Source organism: Macaca fascicularis, chromosome 1 (assembly GCF_037993035.2).
Source record: "Macaca fascicularis isolate 582-1 chromosome 1, T2T-MFA8v1.1".
Classification (NCBI taxonomy): domain Eukaryota; kingdom Metazoa; phylum Chordata; class Mammalia; order Primates; family Cercopithecidae; genus Macaca; species Macaca fascicularis.
This window is the reverse complement of record NC_088375.1, coordinates 111,343,533-111,362,848: the sequence shown is the minus strand read 5'-3', so window position 1 is coordinate 111,362,848 and position 19,316 is coordinate 111,343,533. Positions and strand designations below refer to the sequence as shown.

Here is a 19,316-nt window from a genome sequence, read left to right as displayed (position 1 = left end):
CCCTCCCCTCCACACACTTGTCCTTCCCAGGCAGGAAGAAGTAAATTGGTTTCAGCTTTTCCTTTCATCTTTCCTTTGCTCCTGCACCGGTAATCTGGATTCAGAGATCCAAGACATGCCACTTGGTGACACTTGATGACCATCCCTGCCGAAGGAGTGAGAGGAAATGCGGTGAGTGGGGAAAATACATCCTGAATGTGCCTATGTCAGATAAGATCAGGACCTTCTGGACAGCACTGACATGGGTTTGGACCTGGGTTCTCATTGCTAACAAGCTGTCAATTCTTGGTCAAGTTCTCCACATCTGTGAACTTCAGGTTTCTCATCTGGAAAAGGGGGGCTTGTACTAGATGCTGCATCAGGCTCCTCTCAGATCTAATAGCATGTGATTCTACCTTACTAAATGTGGAGGCTTCAGAATGCTGAGATATATACATGGAGAAAGCTGACAGGCTATATCCAAAGAGACCACACAGGTAACATTTGACAGGTTGAATTTACATCTGACAGGGACATGGGCCTGGGCTTTGCAGACTCCAAAGCTAGATCTCGGAAACAATCATTCATGCCAACAAAGTTCACAGTCTTCTGAAATATAAAGCCATCATACATAAATATTAATTTATCATAAATATTTAACTGTTACTCAGACTGAAAACTCCTATCTACATGTCTAGTACATTCTCTCCCTGAAGCCAAATCAGAATCATAATGTCAATGTATAAATGCACAATGACATTACTGGAGGGTTTGTATCTTTAATGGCATCTGGCCATCTGCAATAAGGAGCCATGCCAATGGGTCCAGAAAACTCTTCTTGGCAATAATCTTCTACCCCCACCTCTTTGCTATGGGCAGCCTTGCCAGCACTCCTGGACTACTCTGAATCTGATGGCTTTCCAGGATGGTGCTTGGACTGGCCTCAGGAACTCTCCCTTTACTAGGCTTTCATTGCTGACCCCTCTTCAGGTTAACACATATTCTTTTTTTTTTTTTTTTTTTAAGATGGAACCTCACTCTGTCACCCAGGCTGGAGTGCAGTGGCGCCATCTCAGCTCACTGTAACCTCCGCCTCCCGGGTTCAAGTGATTCCCCTGCCTCAGCCTCCCAAGCAACTAGGTCTACAAGCACGTGCCACCACACCCAGCTAACTTTTTTTTCTTTTTTTTTTTTTTTTTGAGACAGTCTTGCTCCGTCACCCAGGCTAGAGTGCAGTGGTGCGATCTCGGCTCATTGCAAGCTCCACCTCCCGGGTTCACACCATTCTCCTGCCTCAGCCTACCCAGTAGCTGGGACTACAGGCGCCCACCACCACGCCCGGCTAATTTTTTGTATTTTTAGTAGAGACAGGGTTTCACTGTGTTACCCAGGATGGTCTTGATCTCCTGACCTTGTGATCCGCCCACCTCGGCCTCCCAAAGGGCTGGGATTACAGGCGTGAGCCACCACGCCCCGCTAACTTTTGTATTTTTAATGGAGACAGGGTTTCCCCATGTTGGCCAGGCTGGTCTCGAACTCCCAGCTTCGAGTGATCCACTCACCTCTGCCTCCCAAAGTGCTGGGATTACAGGCATTAGCCACCACACACAGCCAGGCTGACAACATTCTTTATTTAAATGTGTTAACATTTTCAATTAGGTTATAGCCAAGTCCTGCTGGCAGGGAGTCGTTTCTTCCCTTTAAGGTGACTTTGCCTACTCTCCATTGATACCTTATTTGCTAAAATAGAAATCTTGTACTCTTAGAGTGAAAGCTTATACCATCAGCCCTCCGTATCCATGGGTTTGGCATCCATGGATTCAACCAACTGTGGATGGAAAATGTAGTTAAGCCTATGATGGTTGCATTTGTACTGAACATGTATAGACATTCTCCTCTTGACATTTATTTCCTAAACAATACAGTATAATAACTACTCGCATAGTATTTACACTGCAGTAGGTATCACAAGTAATCTAGATATGATTTAAAACACACTGGAGGATGTGCCTAGGTTATATGCAAATGTGCCATTTTATATAAGAGATTTGAGCATTTGTGAATTTTGATTATCTGTGGAGGGTCCTGGAACCAATCCCTTGAGAATACGCAGATGACTGTATATATTTTCAAGTTCTGAGGGACGACTTCATCATTTTCCCCCAGGTGCCAGTGCCCTATCCCACCAACCACTTCTTTGTGGTCTCCTTTGCTGGGGTCATTTAATTTTAGAGTTCCTATGGGCTCAGTCTCAGGGGCGGGAAGGCTTCTACTCTCTTCTTGCTCACCACAGGCAGTCCCCACTTTTTTTTTTTTTTTTTTTTTTTTTTTGAGACGAGTCTCGCTCTGTCGCCCAGGCTGGAGCGCAGTGGCCAGATCTCAGCTCACTGCAAGCTCCGCCTCCCAGGTTCACACCATTCTCCTGCCTCAGCCTCCCGAGTAGCTGGGACTACAGGCGCCCGTCACCTCACCCCGCTAGTTTTTTATTTTTTTTTTAGTAGAGACAGGGTTTCACCGTGTTAGCCAGGATGGTCTCGATCTCCTGACCTCGTGATCCACCCGTCTCAGCCTCCCAAAGTGCTGGGATTCCAGGCTTGAGCCACCGCGCCCGACCCCGGCAGTCCCGACTTTAATACTGTCTATATGCGGATGATTCCCATTTATATCTGCAGTCCAGACCTTCCTATCAAGCCCCGACTCAAAATCTCCATTCAATTATCACCACACGAACATCTAATAAGCACATCAAACTGGGGCAGCTAGAATTTCCGAGCCAACAGCCTCCAGGCTGAAGCAGCTGCCTCCCCTTACCTCAATGTTGTTTCAAATGGTTCCCTGCCATGATGTGAAAAAGGGCTGAGAAATGGTTTTTGGGAGCTCCCTAACTGGCTCTGACCTCAGCCTGCCTCCAATCCCAAACAGCTCTAGTGCGTTATACACCATGTTATTTATCAATCTGTTTCTCCTCAGAAACATCCCATCCACCTGGAATGAATTTCTCCTTGCCTGGGAAAGGTCTATCCTTCCTTTAAGATTAAATGCAGGTATCACTTTTTTTCCCAGGAAGTTTTCCTGGACTTTTATTTTTTTGACAGGGTAGGTGGGGGACAGTTTCGCTCGTTGCCCAGGCTGGAATGCAATGACTTGATCTCAGCTCACTGCAACCTCCACCTCCCGGATTCAAGCGATTCTCCTGTCTCAGCCTCCTGAGTAGCTGGGATTACAGGCGCCCGCCACTGCACCTGGCTAATTTTTGATATTTTTAGTAGAGACGGAGTTTCATCATGTTGCCCAGGCTGGTCTCGAACTCCTGACCTCAGGTGGTCTGCCCGCCTCAGCCTCCCAAAGTGCTGGGATTACAGGCCACTGCGCCTGGTCATTTTCCTGGACTTTCATGCCAGAATAGGTAACTTTCTTCCTGCTCTCAAAATATTTTGTTTCATTAACAGTCTCTTGTGTGTCAGTTGTGGCAGAACTGCCTTGCTTATCTTTGAATCCTTAGCTGCCACCAACAGAGAGCCTTTGTAGGTACCATAAAAACGTTAATGAGAATGACGGAAGAGAACAAGAGGGCCAGGCTCACTTCTTGCCTAGAATTTAGTAAAGTTCATGGTTACATAAGCCAGAGGGCACGTCAAGAAAGGGGTGACTTAACAGAATCAATGTGGCAAAGAACGTGGGGGAAAAAAAGGCTATTGGATTTGGTCTACTGAAAAGTCTTTAAACTCAGATTAAATGTGAAAATCAAGTTTGGAAGGACTGAGAATGAGAAAAAAATTGAAATACAAACTCCTTATGAGATGACTGTTTACAGACATCTGTAGGAACAGAACAAAATGGAACATTTACTGTCTCCATTTACTCATTTTAACTTTGTTTTGTATTATGTAAGACATCTATATTGTTCCAAATGAAAAACACATTAACACAGTATACTGAGAGAATCCAACTTCCCTCAATATCCCCTCCCTCACCAGTGTTATCAATTTCCATTAGTATTTGGTTTACCCTTTTTTTTTTTTTTGAGTTGGAGTCTCGCTCTGTCGCCCAGGCTGGAATGCAATGGCACGATCTCAGCTCACTGCAGCCTCCAACTCCCAGATTCAAGCGATTCTCCTGCCTCAGCCTCCTGAGTAGCTGGTTTACCCATTTTTAAAAACGTTAAGTAAATAGAAAATATATATGCCACCCTTAGAGAAGGTAGCACACTATACACATTATTTTTCTTCACTTGGAGATCTCTCCACAGCAGTATGTAGAGATCATCCCCATTCCTTTTTACAGCTGCACAGTACTCTGTTGCATGAATTTATCAGTTTATTCAACCCGTCCCTTTACTGATGGAGATGTGAGTTGTTTCCAATCTACTGCCATTATAACGGTGCTGCAATAAATTGCTTAGTGCATGTTACTTCATTTTTGCCAGACATCTCCAGGTACATCTGTTCTCACTTTAAAACAATAATCTGGCTGGGCGAGGTGACTCACATCTGTAATCCCAGCCCTTTGGGAGGCTGAGGCAGAGGGATCGCTTGAACCCAGGAGTTCAAAACCAGTCTGGGCAACATGGCAAAACCTCACCTCTACAAAAAATACAAAAATTAGCTGGGTGTGATGGCATACACCTGTGATCCCAGCTACTTGGGAGGCTTTGGTGGGAGAATCACCTGAGCCTGGGAGGTTGGGGGTGCAGTGAGCTGTGATCATGCCACCGCACTCCAGCCTAGGCAACAGAGCAAGACCATGTCTCCAAAAAAAAAAAGAAAAAAGAAAAAAACACGATGATCCTACACTATAGATATTGGGTCCCCCTATCTTCCAAACTAGAAGATAAGCTCTATGTAAGGAAACAATTACTCTAGTGCACAGCAGAGCTCAGCAACTGCAACAGTACATTACAGAACAAGCCTTTAAAATGTGGAGTGAGCACCCTTGCTCCTACTCCTACCTTACCATTCTTTTCATGATACTCTGACATCTCTTCTTAAAGAAAAAAGTTACTGTTGTCAAGGAAAACACCACAAATAAACAAGCAGTTTAGTTTTATTTTCTCTGTGCATTTGCAAAATACTCAGGACCAACATAAAAAAGAAATACCTCCTGTGGAAAAAATTACATTAAAAAGGGGAATGGGCTGGGGGTGCTAAAAGGGATTAGTACCTTAGCCCCAAGGAGCTACAGCATCTCTGATTGGTCCAAGGAATAGAAAAGATATTGGGAAGATGTAACAGGAGGAAGGAAAAATGTGAATTTACTGAGGGAGAGGGCCTCGAAGTGGACCTCGAGGGGGAACTGGTGGCCGGGGAGTGGGTCTGGGTGGAGGGAGAGGCCCCCGCTGGTAGCCATAGGGTGGGGGTCGTGGAGGGCCAGTGTATCCATGCGGGGGCATCAGTGGAGGAGGTCCACGCATACCATGCGGAGGCATAGGACCTGGGTGACCTGCAAGGAGTAAAAGAAAAGTTAGTAAGGGCACGGGACAAGGGATGTGCCTACAGGAAGCTGTAAGAACATGATAGGTGCAGATGAGGGAGGTGGCTAGAGACGACTTACCCATGGGAGATCCGAATGGAGGCCCTCGGGGGGGCATACCCATTGGAGGAGGTCCAGGATGAGGCATTCCAGGTGGTGGTCGGGGTGGTGGCTGCCCCCCAGAGCCTGGGGGTCCAGCGTGGGGATGTCCTAAGCCATGAGGGCCATGGTGTGCCAGCTGCATCTGAGACATCCCTATGAAAATAAAACAGACACAAGAAGAAAAGAGACAAAGAGAAGGCAAAGAAAATAGAGAAAAGAACAAAATTAGAAAGAAAGTGACATCAGAAAGAGAACTATACAGAAAAAAGGGTACAGAAAATAAGGCTGGCTGGGCACAGTGGCTCATGCCAATAATCCCAGCACTTCGGGAGGCCTAAGTGGATCACTTGAGCCCAGGAGTTCAAGACCAGCCTGGGCAACACAGTGAGAACCCATCTCTATCAAAAAATACTTTTAATTAGCCAGGCATGGTGGTGTGTGCCTGTAGTCCCAGGTACTCAGGAGGCTGAGATGGGAGGATCAAGGCTACAATAAGCCAAAACTACACTACTGCACTCCAGCCTGAGTGAAAGAGTGAGACCCCATCACCAAACAAACAAACAAACAAACAAAAAAAGAAGAGTGGTAAAAAGTGCTCCCTATCCTTGACCCTATTCCAACAGCACAAACCAACCAATTACTCAATCAACTCCTTACGCTCGCTTCTCCCATGATTTAGGTACTGTAATAGTAATGCTGAAGTATATAACAAGTGGAGTAATGACTCTGTTGATAGGATTTGAGAAAGTAGCAGAGAACATACTGTCTAAGCCAAGATCTAATTCTAAAGGATGAATGCTTCAGGAGGGTAAGATCATGGGAAGAAAGCATCCCAAGCAGAAAGATTACAGGTGTGTCAAACAGCACAATATATTCCAGGAAATGCCAGTTAACTCAGTAATCAGGAGCAAAATGCAGTTACAGAAATGAGGGGCAGGGGCCAGCTCATAAAGAGCTGTGAATGCTATGGTAATGAGTTTGAGTTTTACTCTGTAGGTAAAAGGGAGCAACAGAGTCATTTTGAGCAAGTGTGTGCACATCTGTGTTTTAAAAAACCTACTCTGTGAAAGTAGATCGAAGTTAGGGAAAACTGGAGTCCAAGTGGAAGGAGATTACTACAATAAATTAAGTGTTAAATAATGAGGGAATGAGAGACTGAACTAGGGCACTGGCCATGGGGAGAGATGCCACTGATATTAAATAAGACTTGGTATTAAGAGTGGGGTGATAGGGAGCAGTCAAACATCACTCTCAGATTCATGAATTAAGCACCTGAAAAAAAAGACTGCTAGAGAAAGAATGGGTTTGAAGGAGAGGGACAGAAAAATGACGCTATCTATTAAGCAGCAGCATTAAAGCATTAAGGATCCGGAATGTCAACAGCTATGGACTAGAGATACAGATCTAGGAGGCATCAGTATATGCCCAATTAAAACTATAGATATATGCAGAAAAGAGAAACAAGCACAAAAATCTAGGCACAAGTAGACAAGAGTCTATCATGGTAGCTGAGATTAAGGAGTCAGAGGGGTGGAGGATCTAGAAAAGCAAAAGCAAAAAGAGACGAGAATTTCAAACAGGAGGACACGACTAGTTTCAAGTACATCAGAGGTCAAACTAGATAAGGAGCAGACGTGTCCCTGAGATTTGGCAATTAGGTCACCACTTTGAGCTGGAGTCAGAGAAGAGAATGGAACTAAAGGTTAAAGAAATAAAAACCAGCAAGTATAGTCTTCTTGTCAGAAAAACTTAAGAAATGGATACAGGGAGGTGGATGTTAGAGAGTATTTTGTATGTTTTTATAATAGAATGTCTGAAGGAAAGGAAACTCTGAAACTGTTACTGTTGAGGAACAAAGGGCAGCAGGGTGAGAGGTAACAGAGATGCTCTACCAAGCTCTTCCCTCCCAACAAAGCACACCTACCTGGATGGGGCATCCCACCTGGTGGGAATGGGTGAGGATGTGAGTGTCCATGACCAGGATGTCCTGCCCCTGGGGTTCCTGCCGATGGGGGGCCATGTCCTGCAGCTCCAGGAGGCATAGGTGGTGGGGGCATGGCTGGGGGTATCCCAGGTGGGAGGGCTCCAGGAGGTGGCACTGGGGGTGGGAAGGAGCCAGGAGGAGGCATGCCTATAGAGGAAATGGAAAAAGGAAAAGTTAATGGTAGTGAGGAGAAAATGTCTTTAAAGAGCCTGTCCTGATCTGGCCTCTCTGGGCAGGGTGAGCTCTTTCCCCCTCCTCCCAGTGCTCTAAAATCAAAAGCAATGTTAGAAAAGTCAACCAACTTCACCCTCCTAAAGAAACCCAACAACTTTCTTCTCCACCACTACCATCACCCCTCAGTCCTCTTCCCATCACTCACTGACTCCATGTCCCATCCCCCTTTCAGGCTCTTTTTTTCTTCCTCCTGACTCTCTCCCCCAACCTTAAGACAAACAAATTTTAACCAAAAGCTTTACCTGGTGGAGGAAGCCCAGACCCCAATGATGATACCACAGGATTGGGGGCAGAGGGTGGAGGAGGTGCATCTGCAAACAGCTGATGAGGGCGGTCAGCCTGGGAGAGCGGGTTCTGAGCTGCCAGAAGTCGTTCGGCTGCTGAGCCATGGCGCTCACCCTTGGAGTCCTTCTTGAAGGCATAAGATACGGTGATAGGGCGGTTACAGAGGTACTGCCCATTCATGGCTTCAATTGCTGCATCCGAAGCATCAAATGAAGCAAAATTAATAAAGGCATAACCTTTGGAGTTGCCTGTGTCAGGGTCCCGCATAATCTTGGGGGTTTGTAAGATGACCCCAAAAGCGCTGAAAGTATCATAAAGCAACTTCTCATCAATCTCAGGGTCCAGGTTCCCAATGAAAATGTTGGCCCCTACATCCAGGTTTTTGTTGTGGGCTGATGCCTTGTTCACCCGTATTGGCTTCCCATAGAGTTTGATCATGTTCATGATCTTAATGGCATAGTCAGCATCTTCCTCACTCAAGAATTCCACAAAGCCATAGCCTGGAGAAGTGGAGAAGAGGAGGTTAACAACATAAGAGATTGAAAATGGGGTAAAACTCATCTACCCTCTAATCACAAAGAACAAGAAAGAAACAATCTCACTTAAGAATGGTTCCAGAAATAAACTGAACAGAGGCTTAAAAGAAAGAAATACTTTAGGTTGCTCATGTTATTCCAAAACAGTTGTGAATACTGCCGGGACCCTCCGGAAGCAAACTGCCCCTTGTCATGTACTCACCTTGGTGCTGGCCAGTGACTCTATCCTTTGGCATGTGGGTGTTGACTACTGGTCCAGCCTGGAGAAACAGTTCCCACAGCAGTGGTTCACTAACCTTCTCATCCAGGCCCCCCACGTACACAGTGGCATCTGAAGGGAGGGAGCAGAAAGTTAGAGCAAGGGTGAGAGTATAACATGAAAGAAGGAGGTGATGGAAACATGAAGATGGAACCCAACCGGGGGAACTGGGGACGCGGGTAGGGGACAGGAGCAAAAAAAAAAAGTTAAACCCTTAAACTTCTCTCTCCAGGACTTCAGGAATCCTCTGAAGTCTAATTTAGTATTCTGAGTGGATTTTTTTGTTTTTTTGAGTGAGAACTCAGCAGGGGATTGGACGTAAGTATCACACACACAGGCCTCAGCCAGCACCTGGCCACCCCGCCCCCAGGAGGCACGGGGCCGGTCTCGCGCCCTCTGGGGAATGGATGAGTCCAGTCTCCCACCCCTGCAGAGGCACTTCTGGCTGTAGTAGGGGCCTCCTAGCCACGCTGAGCCCATTCCAGACTTTCCCCCTCCAGTTACCCTGGTTCCGCTCGGAGATCGGCCCGGCAGCCATGGCGAAAGAGCTCCCGCCGTCTCCCAGCAGCGGTTCCGCCTTCTGACCTCAGCACGACTTCCACTTCCGGGGCGAAGGAGGACGTAGCGGTGGGCGGAGCCGCGGAAGAGGAGGGGCCTGGAAGCGGCTGCAGCCATTTTAGGATCCTCCAAGACTTAACTCGGGTTGAGCGGTGGAGTCCTCGGCACTCGCGCAGAGGTGCCGCTGCTAGTGGCTCAGACCGTCTTAATGCACTGCTAGACTTGAAAGAATCACACTGCTCCCAAAAATGTAAATTCGAAAGCTAAAAGAACAAAAACTTCAGTTTTCATGTATTTTGTAGCCAGTGATGATGTTTTGTTGTCCAGAGAAGGATGTGCTGAAGAGTCCCCCCAACCCGAGGACTTGGCTGCTTTCAGGCGCAGAGGGAACCCTCCATCTCGCCTGCAACCTTCTTGCAGATTTGGCCTCAACAGCCCTGATTTGGGCTGGAGGTATTTGGTTTTCCCTCAGGGGAGGAGACTGCGAAATGTCTGAGCTGGAGTGACGTCTGCGCTCATCTCGTCGTAATTGCATGGGGAGGGTGAGGGCAGCTCCAAGGTGGTGTGTGACCACAGGTGAGGGGTGGATAGGATCGGAGCTCAGAGACTTCAGTCTGGATCTCTAGAACAATCTGGCCCCATCTGCCTCTAAATGGGAGACACACACAGAATCCTTTCCCCAAACTGCACTTGAATTCTGCAGAGTCTCACCAAATCCAGTTCCCCTATTTCCTTAGCAATAATACAGTAGATGCTTTCCTCTCTTGGATCATACCCACCTTTTACCCACCACTTTCCTACCTAGGAGAATCCTTTATTCAAACACAAGAAACAATGCCAGTAATGTGTATAAATACTATGCTTTAATGAGCCCCTTAAATAGAAAATTCCGCTACAAAAATACACAGGAGACAGGGTGTTTCCTGTATCCGCCTCATTCCCATAGAAAACTATAAGGGAAGAAATAGAAGTTGGAATTAAAGCAGCAGCAAGGCGAGGTGAGAATGCGATCTCTAGGCCATCTTGTTGGGACTGATGAACAGCATCTCTGATCTCACGATTTAACATCTGGTTATCCAGAAGGGATGGAATTGGTCTAAAAAAACCGATCAATTTCTGGATTGTTTTTGTTTCTTAATCTTTCAAATGACAAGAAACAAAAATATCCGTAGGAACTAAGCAAGACAGGACAAGAGTTGCAGCAGTTAACACCACCATCTGCAGCAGAAACTCAGACCTTCTTAGTGAACTTAAGGGCTGGAGTGTGAAAGCTGAGGCTGCAAGTCCAGAAACAAAAAAAAAAAAAAAAAAAGGATTAGACAGAACCGTCCTCTACCCCAGATCCCCCTCTGCCCTGCCTTTGAGAATGCCCACAATTTCAGTGGGATTGAGAATGGTATGTGGATCTCTTTTCTTGGAGTGAACTTCAGGAGATATTCTTGGTGTCCATTTCCGTAATAGCTCCTGAAGATGGGATAGCTCATCCTGGAGGCCAGAGATTGTAGGAGCTGAGAGGCCCATCTGGGGAGGAGGCAAAGAGGAACAGAGAGGAATACTGTTGTAGCTCTGGCCCCCTGCTTCTCTGCTACTTCTGGTGTCTTTAATTCTGTTTCTCTTTCCAGCTGTGCCCTAAATTCCACTTAATCTAAGCCACAAGCACTTTCCCGCACCTCCTACACTCCCAAACCCTGTTTGACACCAAGAGGAGTAGAACTTCACTTCCCAGTCCCCCCAGCCTTCAGCTCCTTGCCTTTCCAGCTCCTGTTCATCTGGTTCAGCAGAGTCAAGTCCCTTCTCCCACTCCCAGTCTTATTTTCCCTTCTTACCTGGACCTCAGGCCTTCCCCTCAGGTAGCAGCGTCTCCAGAACCTGATCTGGGGTCCCAGATATCCAGGCAGCAGCAGCCCTGGAGGTAAAGGGCAAGCTCCCCAATGTGAGGGGAGACCCCATTCCTGGTCAGCCAGGCTTTCAGAGGAGATAGCAGGTCGAGGGAGCCAACGAGAAGAGACTGCCAGCAGGGAGGGACTGTCCCGCCAAGGACAGAGCTGATTTAAGGGGGTCAATGCTCCTCTAGAGAAGAGCCACACAGAACTGGGGGGTCCAGGAATCATGAAGCTTGGCTAAAGGGAAAAGGAAATCAGCTGGCAACAGAGAGACCAGATAACCCTAGTTTCCCCAATCTGGATCGGGATAGGGTGTCCTGCTGCCATCCACTCACTGTACTGGTGACTAGAACTACAAGCCTCCCCATGAGAATTCTTCTACCCTCCTCATTAGGCTTCAACTAAGCCTCAGGACTGATTAAGGTTGATTTTAGGGCAACTTATGTGTGCATGAGACAGGAAGATGAGTAAACAGACTTGAGGAAGGACAAAAAGGGTGCCCTCTGTGCTATTCTAGGACTTCTGTCTTCCTAGGGACACCCAGGGACTATAAGTGACAGCTGCAGAAGAGTAGTGGAGTAGCTTTCCCTAAGGAACTCAAGACATTGTGTCTTTCACTTCTCACTGTCTAGCAGCATGAGCCTGTGGGAACGTCAAGGGAATTTAGGAAGTTTAGACACTTCACCTGCGGTCTAGGGAGCCAGGAATCTGGACAGTGTTCTGGGTCATAGCCAGGATTCTGGAATTGTAGTATCTGTGCATTGCTATAGCGTAAATCCCAGTCCCAGACAGACAGCTGCAGGTTAAAAGAGTTCCCAGCTGGGGGCTGGGAGTATCCTGGGGTGTAGACTTGTGTATAGGAGTTTAACTGGACAGAGGAAGCAAGAAAAAGGATGGTTACACACAATCCTCCCACATCTAGAGACAAATCATGAGATTCTCACCTCTTATTCTAGGAAAGATATAGGGCAAAAGTCCTGTCCTGAAAATGAGACTAAATCTCTCCCTCCCCACCCACAGACCTCACTTCTCATAAAACAAATCAAGACCAAACTTCAGAGAGTACATCTCGATGGAAAAAAAACACAAGTCAAAAATAGAAGTCACTGACCTGTCCGCTCTGCTTTCCGCGCTCCCAGGGGGTATTTCTCAGGAAGGTAAGGGTGTCAGGAACCCTGACGCTGTCATGAAGAGCAAGAAGGAAAAACTCAGAGAATTCAAAATCAGCTGGAAACTGCTGGAGGAGCTGCCAGACACAATCAAGGAAGAGGAGAAACACCGGAGCCTGAAAAGAGAGAAATTAAGAGGTTGGAAGGGATTATTGGGACCCGAAGAGGGGGGATGATGAGATGATAAGGGAATAGGGGGCACTATGGAGGTCGGGGAATGAAAATCTGAATTGAGGGTAGCAGGGGCTTATGAGGCCTCACTCATCAGGATCTTCATCTCAGCCTAACCTTGGGGCCCTTCTGACTGGATTCACCTCCAGTGAATTATACAAAATAATTTTCTCATTCTCTTACTTCTTTAGTAATATCCCCCCGATGCCATCCCAAATTGTTCTCACCTCTTCACTGGCCCCAGTTCCCCCAAGCCGAGTCAGGAAGGGATGTCCAGCTGCCACCCACTCTCGCTGCACTAGGGATTGGAAGCCAAACAGTGTTCGGGCTTCGGGGGCTGAAAGCAGCTGGACGAGTGAAGAGAGGAGGCCATTGAGATCACGATCACCGCGCTCTGGGTGATAAAGAGGAAGAAGGGACAAAGAAGAGGGGTCCAAGAAACTAGGGCAGAAGAGAATGAGAAGAGAAGTATGGCAATGAGAAGTGAGAGGCACAGAGGGGAAAGGTTTGGGGTAGGAAGGATTGAGAGAGCACATAGAAGTGAAGAAAAAACAAAGACCTTGAATGATTCACGTCCTAGACTCCACCCGGATAGAAATACCCAGTTTCACATGTAAGGGGCAGAATCATAATTCTCAAACCAGCTTCCACACTGCCCTTCCCACCCCAACCCCAGTCCCCATCCACTGATGGAAGGAAAGGAACAAAGGGGCTAAGACCATCCTAGTATCAGGGACCACAAGGTGTGATGGGGAGGCAGAGAGAGCACTGAAGGATGAGAGTAGAGCTCGCAGGTAGTTCCCAGGAACAGGAGAGGAAGAAGCCTGGTGGGTCTCCCTCCCTGAATGCAATCTGGTCAGGTGGGTAAAGAAAAGAGGCAAAGAATGGAATGGGCTTACCCAAGGAACTCACCTTGAAGTATTACAGAACGAACCCTGGATGTCACTAATACTGAAATGTCACTGGCCTTTCGAAGACAAGCCCTGGAGGAGCAGATGAGGAAGAGGGAGGAAAAATGATAAGCCTAGGGGAATGGAGTGATGGGTCATGGGATGGAATAAGGCCGACTCCAAATCCTACCCCTCTTTCTTCTAAAAAGCAGAAAATGGCAGTCTTCTTGGGAAGCTGAGGAGAAGAACTAAAGAAAGGCCATTTAGGAGCCCAAGTTAACAGAAGGTTGAAGAAGGTTGAATTATAAATGATGGCTAGAAGAAGCGAAGGAGTACCTGATATAGTCCAGCCATCGTGTTCCTTCCAGGGCTGAAAGCCATTTATCCTCAGCCACAGATGAATCTGATAGAGAGTAGAAAGATCAGAAGGGCAAAGAGATTAGAACTCAGGATTCAGGATTCAGGTTGATAGCCTGCTGGGTTAAGAATAGGAATGAAAAGTAATTGTAAATGGCCAGGATGGTTTTCTAAAATTAAACTGTGGTGATGGTTGTACAACATTGTAAATACCATAAAACTCACTGAATTGTATACTTCAGTGAAGGGTAAATTTTATGGTATGTACATTATGTCTCAATAAAGCTGTTTAAAAAAGAATAAATTGGGGTCAAGAAGACAGGAAATCAGTGAGTCTGTGGGAGAGGTGGGAGAGATGGGAGGTGAGTAGAAAACAGTCTCACTGGCCAGGCACGGTGACTCATGCCTATAATCCCAGCACTTTAGGAGGACAAGGTGGGTGGATCACCTGAGGAGTTCGAGACCAGCCTAGTCTAACACGGGGAACATGGTGAAACCTCGTCTCTACTAAAAATACAAAAATTGCCAGGCATGGTGGCAGGCGCCTATAATCCCAGTTAGTAGAGAGGCTGAGGCAGGAGAACCGCTTGAACATGGGAGTTGGAGGTTGCAATGAGCCAAGATCGTGCCACTGCACTCCAGCCTGGGCGACAGAGGGAGACTCCGTCTCATCTGCCTTTTTTTTTTTTTTTTTTTTTTTTGAGACGGAGTCTCGCTCTGTCGCCCAGGCTGGAGTGCAGTGGCGCGATCTCTGCTCACTGCAAGCTCCGCTGCCTCCCAGGTTCACACCATTCTCCTGCCTCAGCTTCCCTAGAAGCTGGGACTACAGGTGCCCGCCACCATGCCCGGCTAATTTTTTTGTATTTTTAGTAGAGACGGGGCTTCACCGTGTTCGCCAGGATGGTCTCGATCTCCTGACCTTGTGATCCGCCCACCTCGGCCTCCCAAAGTTCTGGGATTACAGGCGTGAGCCACCGCACCTGGCCTTTTTTTTTTTTTTTTAAACAAGTTTCACTCTTGTCGCCTAGGCTGGAATGCAATGGCACATTCTCAGTTCACCCACCTCCTGGGTTCAAGCGATTCTCTGTGCCTCAGCCTCCCAAGTAGCCAGGATTACAGGCGTCTGCCACCGCACCCAGCCAATTTTTATTTTTTTTATTTTTTTTTATTTTTAGTAGAAACAGGGTTTCACCACGTTGGCCAGGTTGGTCTCAAACTCCTGACCTCAGGTGATTCACCTGCCTCGGCCTCCCATAGTGCTGAGATTACAGGCGCGAGCCACCATGCCCAGCCGAGACTCCGTCTCAAGAAAAAAAAAAAAAAAAAAAGAAAAGAAAAGAGAACAGGCTTATTGGACTAAAGAGCTATTCATCTACAGCAAGCAAAGGGTAAACCAGGTTAGGCTCAGCAGACCTAGGGGTGAGGGTGAGGGGTCAAAGGTTATTCTCACCAGGCAGGCAGAGGGCCCTCAGCCTTAGGTGGGCAAGTTGGACATCCGCAAGGCTGGGCAGCTCATCCATAGTGTCTACCAGGACAACATCTGAATGCCCAGCCTGGAGCATCGACTCCACTGCTCTGGAGGGGAGGGAGTCAGGAAATAAGAGAAGGAGTCTGCCCTGAGCACCTAACCCTTGATTCTTCTCATCAAGCCTCCCTCACCTGATATCCTCCTTATTAGGGTCGCTGGCTGTATAGAAGCCTCCACAGCGGAGAAGATCACTGCCTCCAGGGTGATGCCAGGACAAGCGCTTCACATGGGACAGAAGAGGGTCATTGTGGGAGAAACACCTAGCTCCACGCTACCCTTGCCCCCACACAGACCTCACAGAGGTTCCTCCCTCCACATTGTCCCTGGCCTCCCATGACCCTCTAATCCACAGCCATTACCCTAACCCTCACACTGACCGGTCCACGGCCCTGATGAAAGTGGCCAAATGCTCTCCTGACCTCACTGTCCAGAATTCGGTTAGGGACCCAGAAGTAACGGGGGAGGCTGTGAAATGAGAGTGGTATTACAGTTTGACTCAGTGACTTCATTACAACGTAAAGCTGTTATTACAAGGAAGCTGCTTCGGAGGGACCATTCCAAGGGATTTCAGGTTTAGGGATCTAGGAGGTAAGAGAAATAGCTTTGTGGGTGTCTAGGAGGCTGGAGTTTGTGGGAAGTCCTAGCTTTAGAGGATCAAGGAACTAAGGGAAGATTGAGAGAGCAGCAGGGTTGGGGTGCACTGGGGCATCACCTGGTGGCTACGTCGAACCTCTCGTTGACCGTGGTGACTCTCCAGCCTCTGGCTGCCTGCTTCTTCCGCTCAGTCTCCCAGTCTTCCGCTGTCTCCATGAGAGGAACTGGTGGTTTTCTGGAGCCAGAAGCCTGGCCTAGAACAGGAGTGAGACATAGAGGAGGAAGGAGAAAATCGGAGACAGCTTCTCGGCTCTTTGTCGTCAGCCATCCTCTGCTTTTTCAGATTCTTCCTTACCCTAAAGTACTCTCACTCACCAGCCTTGCTCAGGGTTATCCCCGAATACGGTTGGGCTGGATTGCTCTGAGCTCTGGCTTGGACAATGGCCATGGTCACCTGTGGAGGAGAGGACATTCCATCCTTTGGCTTAGGCTGAGTAAGTGAAAAGAAGGAAATGGAGCACATGTGTTGCTCCACTCTCTTTGCCAATAATAAAGAACAGTGAAGAAAGTCCCTAGAGAAGGGGGCTTCCTCAGGTCATGGGGACTGGGGTCGGGAGAACAAATCTGGAACCACAGAATCCTAGAATAATGATTCTGGGAGGAATCCTGGTTTTTCAGAGGAGGAAACTCGCCCAGAGTCACACTGCTGGTAATTAATAGAGTAAGGCTGGAGCGCAGGCTCTTTACTCTCATCACACAATCATTTATCCCAGCCTTTTAGCCTTTCCTTGAGAGAAGCAGGGGGAATGATGAGAGGATCCCAGGGACTGGAGGAATCTCGGAAATTGTCAGTGAGAGGATCCCAAGGTTCTGAGATGAGGAGGAAGCCTCAGGTTAGGGGCCTCTTACCTGAAAAGCCTGAGGCTCTAGGCCTCCAGCCTCAAAACCAACTCTGAGTAGCCGGAAGTCTCGGCCGTGAATCATAATCTCCTCAGGGATAAATTTAAGCAGGGACCCTGGACGGAGGAGCTGGACTCGGGACAAGCCGCTCACTGAAGTGAAGAGGTACAGAGCAGTGTAACCATGGACCAGGATCCCTCCAGAAGGGACTCTTCCAGCCCATCCCACTCCATCCCTGCTGTTTTCTGAGAATATAGGAAGGATGAGGAGGAGGGAGTTCCAACACACCCAGTGAACCCTTCATCAAACCCCCCCAACTTACCAGCCTCTAATCGCCCAATGTTGACCAGGGCAAAATCATATTCACTGCTTAAGGGAGTGTCCTAGAGGAAGCATGTGACTGGGTAGACATCTGAAATGGCCCTCATTTTCCTACTCTGGCAGCCCCAACCCCTAGGGTGCAACTACCCTAGAGAGAGTTCCCACTGATTATCAATGACACATTCAAAAGACAGCCCTTAACCCATAATGTTTGTCTAAATCCTGCTAGACTCCCCTACCCATTTCCCACTAGCTGTCATTTTTGTTGCCCCAACCATCTCACCTCATTCTGCTGCCATCCACAGGGCTGGAAGGTGACCCTAAAGTTGGTACAGATCAGGGTTCCAGACAATTCCGGTTCCAGCCCCTTCCTCAGCCCTGGGGCCCATGCTAGGATCTGCTCCCCTAAAGGGGAAGAAGGGAAGCCCCGTTATGACTATTCCCAGTGTTGCCCACACTTGGATACACCCACCCCTCTGAGAAAGGGAGATCTAAATAGGGAAGATTAAAATCCTCCCCAAAGCCCACTACAATGTAAGCTTATGAGGAGGAAAGAGATGTGTGTGTGTGTGTGTGTGTGTGTGTGTATTTAAATTTCTGTAACTAGAACAGAGCCTAGAACAGGGCCTGGCACATAGCAGGCACTAACTATGTATTGAATAAGTAAATTTGAAAAGGGGTAACAGGGTCAAGGAAACAGAAGGAATGTCAAGGTCCAGCTCTCAGCCAGCTCTAGAGGCCGTTGGGGAGGACAGTGAGCCTCAGGCAGAAGTACTTTGAGCCAGGAGAGGAACACAGGGGTATCTTTGGTGAGAGCATGAAACGAGATTGGTATAGGATGAAATTTGGAAGAGTCTTTGGAGAGTGCTAGGGCATTATTACCTGGGAGGCATCTGGAGGCCAGGCAACTGCTAGGCTGACGACTCCTGTGCTCCGGCATCCTGCTTTCCTGGACAGACTTTGGTCCAGAGAGTTGAGGGGGGTCTAGAGTTAACCCCTAGGCTCCCCAACTCCCCAAAGGTAGCTGCCTTTAGAGGCCTACACTCACACTCTCGGGGGAAACTGAGATCAGTGTCTGTGGGGAGCTCCAGACCTACCAGGGCTGGCAGACAGTAAAGGGAGGGGCTGGTTAATGGATAATGAGACAACGAAATTGAGACTATGAAAAAGACAGACCAGGCTCCATCAGCAGAAGCTGATAGGACAGACACACCCTCCTCCTCCTCTAGAACCTTTGCTTCCCCCTTTTATCTCCACCTCATCCCCATTCTCACCCTCTTGCCGACACCCCCCCCAAATTCCTTCTCCTTACCCCCATCTCTGGCTCCTCCTTCTGGGGGGCAATGTTGAAACTCTGGCCCCGGCCCCCCCACCACATTTCTCTGGCTCCATCCGGGGACGGAGCAGTTAAGGGTGGGAAACCTCAAGGATGCTCACCCACCTCAGGGAGAGGCTGAGTCTTGTTGAGAAGAGGGCAGTTAGGGAGAGGGGTAGGGGGTTGGACACAAGGGAAAGGCACATTTGAGGTGCACAGAGCAGAGTGTGGGGGTCCTTGGAAAGGTGTGTCCAGCCCAGCCTGAGAAGTCTCCTCGGAAACTTCAGTCGACTCTGGAGAGGGCGGGAGAGATGCCCAGCCCCTTAAAGGAGAATACACACAATTCTGGAAAAGTGGAGAGGAAACGGTGGAATCTGAGACGGACGGGTTGGGGAGAAATGGGGACTCAGAGAAAAATACCGACTCTCTTCTTTACCCCAATCCCAGACCCTGTTCTCTTCCTGTTCATGAGTACTGGGGACTGTTTGAGGGGAGCAGCTCTATTGATTATGAAGCTGGAATCATTTGGGCTACCTCTCTGGAGTGTCTCAGTGATGACTTCCCTTGGAAGCTCAGTTCTTTTGTCTTCTCAAAGGGGTTTGGGGCAGGGAGAGGGGTAGGAATGTGAAAGTGGTTCAAGCCTCCTTGTCCCCTCTTCCAGAAGAAAATGAAAATTAGACCTGGGGGGAATTAGGTGGGGAAGCAGGGAAACTGGTTAAAGTGGTTTTGCATGTCTTTCTCTAGAGGGCATGACACAGACATCATGTGAAGAGTGCAGTGGA

At 48.1% G+C, this 19,316-nt stretch overlaps 2 protein-coding genes and 1 long non-coding RNA gene across 14 annotated transcripts; 1 reads left to right on the top strand and 2 right to left on the bottom strand.

Moving 5' to 3' along the window:
• Positions 1-88: 88 nt before the first annotated feature.
• Positions 89-14,180, top strand: LOC141407246 (uncharacterized). The gene is made up of 2 exons (XR_012415477.1): positions 89-171; positions 12,310-14,180. It is a non-coding gene; the product is annotated as an uncharacterized lncRNA (long non-coding RNA).
• SF3B4 (splicing factor 3b subunit 4) lies at positions 5,005-9,430 on the bottom strand. Its single transcript, XM_005542035.4, has 6 exons — positions 9,353-9,430; positions 8,792-8,920; positions 8,011-8,553; positions 7,475-7,681; positions 5,530-5,703; positions 5,005-5,418 (listed from the first exon to the last, which is right to left on the bottom strand). Exons 1-6 carry the CDS (start codon positions 9,384-9,386, stop codon positions 5,231-5,233), a joined length of 1,275 nt encoding a protein of 424 aa, XP_005542092.1. The 5' UTR covers positions 9,387-9,430; the 3' UTR covers positions 5,005-5,230.
• On the bottom strand, positions 10,251-18,829 carry MTMR11 (myotubularin related protein 11). 12 transcript variants are annotated; one of them, XR_012415434.1, is made up of 17 exons: positions 18,532-18,829; positions 18,102-18,177; positions 17,503-17,624; positions 17,221-17,281; positions 16,908-17,050; positions 16,374-16,452; positions 16,117-16,252; positions 15,782-15,869; positions 15,536-15,624; positions 15,327-15,451; positions 13,856-13,922; positions 13,542-13,767; positions 12,857-13,070; positions 12,401-12,574; positions 11,975-12,157; positions 11,233-11,526; positions 10,251-10,927 (listed from the first exon to the last, which is right to left on the bottom strand). XR_012415434.1 is itself a non-coding variant. In XM_005542032.4 (17 exons), the coding sequence occupies exons 1-17, from the start codon at positions 18,595-18,597 to the stop codon at positions 10,739-10,741; spliced, it is 2,130 nt and encodes a 709-aa protein (XP_005542089.3). In that variant the 5' UTR covers positions 18,598-18,829; the 3' UTR covers positions 10,251-10,738. The 12 variants fall into 12 exon arrangements, 6 of the variants coding, with proteins under 6 accessions (XP_005542089.3, XP_045232549.2, XP_065402755.1 ...); XR_012415431.1 differs by having other exon boundaries at positions 12,857-13,023; XR_012415430.1 differs by having other exon boundaries at positions 13,542-13,612.
• Positions 18,830-19,316: the final 487 nt, after the last annotated feature.

Bases quoted from the DNA above. Each gene is read 5' to 3' on its own strand.
- SF3B4 (XM_005542035.4), bottom strand. From the start codon at position 9,386: ATGGCTGCCGGGCCGATCTCCGAGCGGAACCAGG. The intron at 7,682-8,010 runs GTAAAGCTTTTG...TTTCCTCTATAG, and splicing joins GTCTGGGCTTCCTCCACCAG to GCATGCCTCCTCCTGGCTCC. The intron at 5,704-7,474 runs GTAGGTGTGCTT...TTATTTTCATAG, and splicing joins AGGTGGGATGCCCCATCCAG to GGATGTCTCAGATGCAGCTG.
- MTMR11 (XM_005542032.4), bottom strand. From the start codon at position 18,597: ATGTGGTGGGGGGGCCGGGGCCAGAGTTTCAACATTGCCCCCCAGAAG. The intron at 16,453-16,907 runs GTAAGAGGCCCC...TCTCCTCCACAG, and splicing joins TAGAGCCTCAGGCTTTTCAG to GTGACCATGGCCATTGTCCA. The intron at 12,575-12,856 runs GTGAGAACAATT...CTCTCTTTTCAG, and splicing joins GAACTGGGGCCAGTGAAGAG to GCTCCGGTGTTTCTCCTCTT.